Source organism: Carya illinoinensis, chromosome 7, assembly GCF_018687715.1.
Source record: "Carya illinoinensis cultivar Pawnee chromosome 7, C.illinoinensisPawnee_v1, whole genome shotgun sequence".
NCBI lineage: Eukaryota > Viridiplantae > Streptophyta > Magnoliopsida > Fagales > Juglandaceae > Carya > Carya illinoinensis.
The window spans coordinates 5959846-5968880 of NC_056758.1; the positions used below are offsets into that span (position 1 = coordinate 5959846).

The 9035-nt window shown below is 35.4% G+C and overlaps 1 protein-coding gene across 1 annotated transcript; it reads left to right on the top strand.

Annotated features, from left to right (window-relative positions):
- The first annotated feature begins 1444 nt into the window (after window positions 1–1444).
- On the top strand, window positions 1445–4182 carry LOC122315253 (probable mannitol dehydrogenase). The gene is made up of 5 exons (XM_043131070.1): window positions 1445–1599; window positions 2455–2571; window positions 2781–3294; window positions 3605–3758; window positions 3847–4182. The coding sequence occupies exons 1-5, from the start codon at window positions 1502–1504 to the stop codon at window positions 4053–4055; spliced, it is 1092 nt and encodes a 363-aa protein (XP_042987004.1). The 5' UTR covers window positions 1445–1501; the 3' UTR covers window positions 4056–4182.
- The last annotated feature ends 4853 nt before the right edge of the window (window positions 4183–9035 follow it).

Here is a 9035-nt window from a genome sequence, read left to right on the forward strand (position 1 = left end):
GAAGTTGGAACTTTGGATGAAAGTCACGTACAAGAGTTTTCCAAATTTAGAGATCAAGGTTTTTTTTTTTTTTTTTTTTTTTTTTTTTTTTTTTTTTTTTATATATATATATATAATTTTGCTCAAGGGACTTGATCTTATCGGACTTCACGAGATGACCGATCTTTGTTGATGATAACAGTAAGACGCACAAGAAGATCATGCAGGAGTGGAGGATTCTAGATAAGAACCTCCCGGAGTCGATCTTCATGTTTTCAACCGGAACAAGATCAGACCTTGAACGATCTTTTTCGTCATCATTAGAATCGGATTTTGGCAGAGATTGAGCCCGTAAGAGATTTTGGAATCATGGGCGTCGACGGAGGAGGTCCCGGAATCAAGCTTGAAGGAGAGGGCGCCGGAGCCGTCGAAAAACGGGTCCTTCTTCAAGGCCTTCAGGAAATTCAGTCGTCTTCGAGCGACGAGCTGAGACCCTCGTGGAGCCATTTCTAAATAACCTCGCACTTCCTCCATTGGATTCCTTGCCAGATCCAGATTGGAAGGAGAAAGCAGAGTTCTTCCGGAGCTTCCTGAGGCCTCGTCAGCTAGATCCCGCACGTCTGGATTAACTTCGATCTGGTTGAGTTAAAGGTCAACCAGTTGTCTGGACGTGAGTTCTTTCTGGGAGGAGGCGCGCTGGATGTCGTCGATGGTGGGTATCTGATTTCTGAAGAAGACGGAATGGCAGCCAGCGTGCTAGTGGTTAAAGCTCGTGCTAATAACGTGTCATAAAATCATGAAAATAGAGAAAAAAATTCAACAATAGAGAGAGAACTCAGAGAGGTTAAGAGAGAATGAGAGGAGATTCTCTTATTAATCTGTATATCAAACTTATGAATTTCTTAAAGAATTCAACGATATATATAGGCGTACAAAGGGGATTATGCTAGCTCACTATGCTTAGCACTATGCACTATGCATTTGACGACTAGATAAATGTGGTCATACAATTCAAGATAGTTTATAACATATATATATTTATTTATTTATTATATATAAAATGTCTATAAGTAGTACTGGTCTCAGCATCTCCCCCAAATCCTCCCTCCCTCGCTCCGTCGTCACTTTTTTGCTTTCTACGCGTGTGATAAAAGAATTGCACCTGCTCTGATTCAGATATGAGATCAAATAAAGGTGGTTTTAAATAAATGATAAAAGTTAAATAAAATATAATTATTATTATTTTATTATTTAAAAAAATTAATTTAATATTTTAAAAAATTAAATTATTTATTTATATAAAAATTAAAAAAAATTATAATAATAAAATCAGATGAAATAAAAAACCTTACTCTAATTAGCTCACCGAATACGTCACCAGCTCAACCCCAACTCCCCATGCTCGTTGTATATATAAATATATAAAATGCCTATAAGTAGTACTGGTCTCATCATCTGCCCCAAATCATCCCTCCCTCCCTCCCTCGTCACTTTTCTGTCTTCTACGTGTGTGATAAAAGAAATGGCGAAATCACCAGAGGAAGAGCATCCGGAGAAGGCTTTTGGATGGGCAGCCAGAGATTCTTCTGGCATCCTCTCGCCTTTCAAATTCTCTCGGAGGTCCTCCTCCTCTTAATTTTTATATATCTGCATGTCCTTCAAATATTGCTTGATTGGCTTTCCTTTCCGCCAAATTTTGATGCTGCAAAACTATAAAGAACTAGTTGAGAAAATATTTTACTTTATTTTTTTTTTTCCCTTCCCTTTCAAAAGGAGGAAATATGTGCGAGTGTTTAATTAGTAAAATCTATAATTGTTTTAATTAGTTATTTTATTTTTGAGTCATGTCATTTTAATGTTTTATTATAATGAAAATAATTAAATTTACTCATTTAAATTTAAAATATGAAAAATTATATTATCAATAAATTATTTAAAAATTATTAAATTATTAAAATTATTTAAAAATTATTAAATAATAGTTACGAATATATTAATAAAAAGATAATATTTATGAGCAATTAACACAGGACTGCTCTAAATGCTTTTTAAATTTTACTGTTTATTTTTACTTTTTACTGTTTTTGTGTCAGTTATTAATATTATTATGGCCTTTCTTGAAAAATGAAAAGATCTTTGAAATGAAATAAAGAAGTTTTGATCAAGTGTTTGGTTACGTTAAACTATTTTCCGCATAGCTCCAGATGAGATATTTTCATTTCGAGAATTTTTATAGATATAAAAATATTATATAAAATAAATTTATAAATTAAGATGATTTTATAAAATCTATTAACTCAGTTTTGGGATAAAAATAATTTATAATTTAACGTATTATATTAAAATTTACTTATATATAATTTTTTTATGATTAAACTATTTTCCGATCTTATCGCTAAACAAACCAGGCTTATTGTGAGGCGCACACACATATATATATATATACATATAATTGTTTTGTGACGGTGTTTGCAGGGCAACCGGAGAGAAGGACATAAGATTCAAAGTTCTTTATTGCGGAGTATGCCACTCGGATCTGCACATGGTCAAGAGCGAATGGGAGGGCGCATCCATCTACCCACTAGTTCCTGGGTATATATCATGTTTCTCCATCAACATTCACTAAAATTTTGTACTTTTTCATCGATCTAGCTATAATATATATGTCCTTAGTTATATTATCGATCCAGAAAAATACTAGCAAGGGAAAGTAGCTTTTGTTAATCAAATCCTTGTTGATACTACAATTTTCTTGTGTAAAGAGATTTAAGTAGCCATGGCATGGAAACTTGTTTTTGCAGGCACGAAATTGTTGGGGTAGCAACAGAAGTGGGAAGCAAGGTGAACAAGGTAAAAGTGGGAGATAAAGTAGGAGTGGGATGCCTTGTTGGTGCATGTCACTCCTGCGATGACTGTAATAATGATCTTGAAGTTTACTGCTCCAAAATGATACTAACCTACAGTAACATCTACCACGATGGAACGATAACATACGGAGGTTACTCAGACACAATGGTAGCTGATGAGCGCTACGTTTTTCGATTCCCAGAAAACCTACCACTCGACGCCGGGGCTCCACTGCTATGTGCAGGGATCACAGTTTATAGTCCCTTGAAATATTATGGTCTTGCTGAGGCTGGTAAGCATATTGGGGTTGTTGGCTTAGGTGGGCTCGGCCATGTTGCTGTCAAGTTTGCCAAGGCTTTTGGAGCAAAAGTGACAGTAATTAGTACCTCCCCTAGCAAGAAGGATGAAGCCTTGGAACATCTTGGGGCTGACTCATTTTTGGTTAGTCGTGACCAAGAAGAAATGCAGGTGAATGTTAGCTCCAAAAAAGACGCTCTTCATATATATATGCTTTTCAAAAAAGACGCCCTCAAGTTTGAACACATCCCTCCAAGTTCCTGTTCGAACTTTCGGGTCTCAAATCTAAAAGAGTTAAACATATAAAGCAGGCCTTAAAGCATTTATTGTCGCCAACAAATATTTTTTAGACAGTATTAAACTATCAATAATTGTTGTAGACTGGTTCATGTGTTCATCCTTTTTCCACATGACAGATATTGTTCTATATATTTTTAGTCCGATCTACATAATTTGACTTGAGACACGTTAAATTTTGCAGGCTGCACAGGGCACATTAGATGGTATAATTGACACAATATCTGCTATGCATTCCCTTTTACCATTGATTGGGCTATTGAAGACCCACGGAAAGCTTGTTATGGTAGGTGCACCAGAAAAGCCGCTTGAACTGCCTGTCTTTCCTCTGCTTATAGGTATAACTTCAGCATAAAATCTTTCCTGTTTTAGACGTTGGTATCCCTTTTTGGTTAAAAATAGTTTTCATGAAATTTGTAATAACAGGAAGGAAGATGGTTGCGGGGAGTGCCACCGGAGGCATGAAGGAGACACAAGAGATGCTGGACTTTGCTGCAAAACACAACATCACGGCTGACGTTGAAGTTATTCCAATGGAGTATGTGAACACTGCCTTCCAACGTCTTGCTAAGGGTGATGTTAGATACCGATTTGTCATTGATATTGGGAACACCTTGGCTGCTACGATGCCTTGAAGACTAGCTTGATGTCCAAAGTTTCTTGTATTGTTCCAGTAATTTCTTTTAATTGCTTTCTCCGTTTCTTTTATCTCTACTTGAACCTTGTCTTTAATAAATAAAAGTTCCGAGTTTTTATGCTGAAGTAAATATTTTTCTGGGGTTTAATCCTTTACAAGGATCAAATACATGCCATGAAAATGCGAACTTAAGCTATCCTCACTGAGACCGGTGGCAGCTTAGCTGGACAGGATAGGTATGATATGATAATATTGGACCCTACGATCTTTATTCCCATGTCTGGGTGGCGAGCCTGCCCCTCTATGTACTGACCCACACGGATTATAAAATCTTTGTAGTGTAAGTTCCCTCTCTTAATGCGGACCCACACAAATTATAAGTCCAAGAATCTTTCAGTACCTCTAACATCGTCAGTTTAATGGTAGAGATACATGTTTCTTTCGTTTTCAGAAGGAGAAGCTCCTCTATTTTTAAAGAAAAACTACTCATTTTCTCGAGTGTTTTCACATGAAAGAAGTGTTTTTCGATTGTTTTTCAGTACCAATTTTTGTATAATTTTAAGATAGTATTTTTTATCTATCCTTTCCACCCGTTCAGTTTAGGTCAGATGCATTTTGACAATTAACTATCGACACGCATCCTACTATATAAGTTTCCAGCCGCCGATCTATCGGGACAAAGCAGAATCACTAAAAAAAATTCTTGGCATGTGATGCTCACACGTGACTTGTTCCTCGCGCGGCTGTTACACGCCGCCACGTCATAATGCATATGTAGGTTACACGCATCACATTAGTAGATTCTTCATCTCAAGATCTTTCAGATCTGTCTCATCCCTTCTCACAATCACTAGCATGTGGGACCACGTGCCACCACTGGTGCTCGTGAAGAAACTTGACTCTCTATAATCCACAATCTAGTCTATATGATGCCCGTCTTCTTATTATATTTTTACTTTTTCTAATCAATAATATTAAAAAAGAAAATATGGATCTCCTTAAAAAATATCTTAAGACAATAAATTACAATGCATCTTTTAACTTCTACCTCCTCCAACGATAACTCCATAATTCGCACAACTATACAAACTACAAAATACCTTTATTTATGATAGGGCCCTCTTTGCAGAATATGAGTGGGAATCAAGTATTTAGTCTGAAAATTTATTTTTTTGTTTGTTTTTTTAACCTTTTCTTTATGGCTGTTATAACGAGATGTTTGTTGAAAAATAGTACATCCTTTTCATATATCATAATATCACGTTTTTCTTCTTTCATATATTTTCTTGCTTAAAAGAAAAAAAAAAAAAAGAAAAAAATAACATGGTTGGTTAAGAAATTCTTCCGTAACACCATCATCCACTTTTGAAGTGCTTGGCATGGCATTTAACGGAGGCTTTCTTTTAAATTTGATATAGACAGCATAATTCTGACCGATTCTGACAATTATGACTGGGTTTTTTATTTTATTTTATGAGGACTGGGTTCATTTAAATAATAAAGGATAATGATGTTTAAACTGATAATCAAAAATATTAGTACGCCGCTAAAGCATACCCGCTCGACCGCTGGTAAAAAAATAAGTTTTATTGTATATAAATACAGTTATATACTAATTTATATATTAATATTAATTTATTTTTATTTAAAATTTAAATTAATATTATTTTTAATAAAATTTATTTTTTAATTAATCACATTATATTAATTTATAAATTAATATATACTTATACTTGTAATTATATTTTTTTTCAAAAAAATTATTAGATAGAAAGGTTCCCAGTCATGACTGCTTTTGACATTTGTCTTGGAGTGCATACGGATTATTCAATCAACCAACTTTTTGTCGGTGTTAACTACAATATTTAAGGAGCTGCTATAGTCACTCGTGGGAGCTCCCGTTAGGTTAAATTATTTTATTTATTTATTTAATATTTTTAAATATTTAAAAAAGTTATAAAAACTTTTTAATAATATTAAATTGTTATAGAACTATCGAAAAGGAAAGAGAGAGATAGATTTATTATAAAACTTTCTAAAAGGAGAGAGAGAGATAGAACTCAGAGAAGTTATGAAACTTATGAATTTCTTAAAGAATTCAACGATATATATAGGTGTACAAAGAGAACTATGCCAGTTACTATGCAGTACTATGCTGGCACTGTGTATATGTCGGCCATTCACTATGCCAGTTACTATGCAGTACTATGTTAGCACTATGCACTGTGCGATGTCGGCCATTTACTATGCCGGTTACTATGCAGTACTATGCTGGCACTATGCACACTGTGCTATGTCGGCCATTTACTATGCCAGTTACTATGCAGTACTATGCTGGCACTATGCACACTGTGCTATGTCGGCCATTTACCATGCCAGTTACTATGCAGTATTATGCTGGCACTATGCACTGTGCATTTGACGACTAGCTCAAGGTGGTCATACAATTTTACAATGTTATTTTACAACACTCCCCCTTTGGATGACCACATATAATGAATATGCCTCGTTAAAACCTTGCCACGGAAAAACCCTGTGGGAAAAAACCAATGGCGAAGGAAAAAAGTACAATATTCATGTGTACCGTAAAATGCTTTAAGATTGCCTCATTAAAACCTTGCAAAGGAAAACCCAGTGGGATAAAACCTTAGCGAAGGAAAAAGAGTACAATCAGCATAAGTCTTCAAGACGTTACTCCCCCTGAAAAGTGCATGATAAAAGGTCTTCAAGTCTCCGCATTCCAATGTTCTGCACAATCTTCTTAAATGTTGCAGTTGGTAATGCTTTTGTGAATAAATCTGCCAGATTATCACTTGATCGTATCTGCTTGACTTTAATTTCACCTTTTTCTTGAAGTTCATGAGTATAAAAGAATTTAGGTGAAATATGTTTGGTTCTATCACCTTTGATATATCCTCCTCTAATTTGAGCAATACAAGCAGCATTATCTTCGTATAAAGTTGTTGGACTATCATTAATCACTGGAAGACCACACTTTTCTTGAATATGTTGGATCATTGATCTTAGCCAAATGCATTCTCGACTTGTTTCATGAATTGCAATGATCTCTGAGTGATTTGAAGATGTAGCAGATAGTGTTTGTTTGACAGATCTCCATGATATAGCAGAATTTCCATAAGTAAATACATATCCAGTCTGAGATCTACCTCTGTGTGGATCTGAAAGATAACCTGCATCTGCATATCCAACTAATTGTGGACTTGAACCATATTGATAAAATAATCCCATATCAACCGTACCTTGAAGGTATCGAAGGATATGTTTAATGTCATTCCAATGTCTTCGAGTTGGTGCGGAACTATATCTTGCAAGTAAATTAACTGAAAATGCAATATCAGGCTGAGTGCAATTTGCAAGATACATCAGGGCTCCAATTGCACTGAGATAAGGTATTTCAGAACCAAGAATTTCTTCATTGTCTTCACAAAGACGAAATGGATCCTTCTGCACATCAAGTGATCGAACAACCATTGGAGTACTCAGGGGATAAGCTTTGTCCATGTAAAAGTGTTTCAAGACTTTCTATATATAATTTGACTGATGAATGAGAATTCCATTTGGCAAATGCTCGAGCTGCAGGCCGAGACAAAATTTCGTTTTGCCAAGATCTTTCATTTCAAATTCATTCTTTAAATATGTAGCGGTTCTTCTGATCTCTTCAGGAGTTCCAACAAGATTTAGATCATCAGCATAAACCGCAATAATAACAAATCCGGAGTCTGATTTCTTAATAAAAACACATGGGCATATTGGATTATTGTCAAATCCTTCTTTCAATAGATATTCGCTAAGGCGTTTATACCACATGCGTCCGGATTGTTTTAACCCATATAAAGATCTTTGAAACTTAATAGAATACATACTTCTGGATGTACTCAGATTAGAAGCTTCAGACATTTTATATCCTTCAGGGATTTTCATATATATGTCATGATCTAATGATCCATATAAATATGCGGTGACCACATCCATCAACTGCATATCCAATCTTTTTATAACTGCCAAACTAATCAAATATCTGAATGTGATTGCATCCATAACAGGAGAGTATGTTTCCTCATAATCAATCCCCGGTTTCTGCAGGAAACCTTGTGCAACAAGTCGTGCTTTATATCGCACAATTTCATTACTTTCATTACGTTTACGTATAAATACCCATTTATATCCAACGGGCATTACACCCTTTGGTGTTTGTATAATTGGTCCAAAGACCTCTCGCTTTACTAGCGAGTTTAATTCAGCTTCAATAGCTGATTTCCATTTTGGCCAGTCATTTCTACGTCGACATTCTTCGACAGTTCTTGGCTCAATTTCTTCATTACTTCTGGTAATGTCAAGAGGCATTTTATATGAAAATATGTTGTCGACAACAGTTTTATTTCTATTCAAAATTTCTCCTGTACTCATGAAATGTATCGAGATCTCGTTATTTTCAGGTACCTGTCCCTCTTCAAGGGAAGACATTTCATGAAATACCTCTTCAGGAGGTTCTTTCTTAGGAGATTTACTCTCTTCAGGAGCATCAATTACTCTTATGGCCTGTGTTGGTATGGACTCTTCAGGAGTACCAAATTCATTTTGTATTTTCCTCTTCCGAAGAATTTTGTCCTTAGCACCAATAGGCCGTCCACGCTTCAGGCGTATCTTAGACTCGCCTATTGCTATTTTGGCAACTTGTCCTTCAGGGACTGCAATCCTTGCTGGAACATTAACAGCAGGAATATATGATTTTACCACACCTTTAGTGTCAGTAATGCATCCAGTAATTGGTTTGCAACACTTTGCAAATGAATAATCTTTTGAACCTCTAGATTACATTCTTTTGTACGAGGATCAAATTGGGAAAGAGCTTTATTTTCCCAAGTAATTTCTTGTCGTGCTTCAGGCACCGACTTCTCATTACACAATGTTTGTCGTGCTTCAGGCACCGACTTCTCATTACCCATTGTTGAAAAAA

What these genes read in the sequence shown, in the direction of transcription:
- LOC122315253 (XM_043131070.1), top strand. Translation starts at nt 1,502, where the DNA reads ATGGCGAAATCACCAGAGGAAGAGCATCCGGAGAAGGCTTTTGGATGG. An exon ending in GTGACCAAGAAGAAATGCAG is followed by an intron (nt 3,295 to 3,604) that starts GTGAATGTTAGC and finishes TAAATTTTGCAG; the next exon opens with GCTGCACAGGGCACATTAGA. An exon ending in TGTCTTTCCTCTGCTTATAG is followed by an intron (nt 3,759 to 3,846) that starts GTATAACTTCAG and finishes TTGTAATAACAG; the next exon opens with GAAGGAAGATGGTTGCGGGG.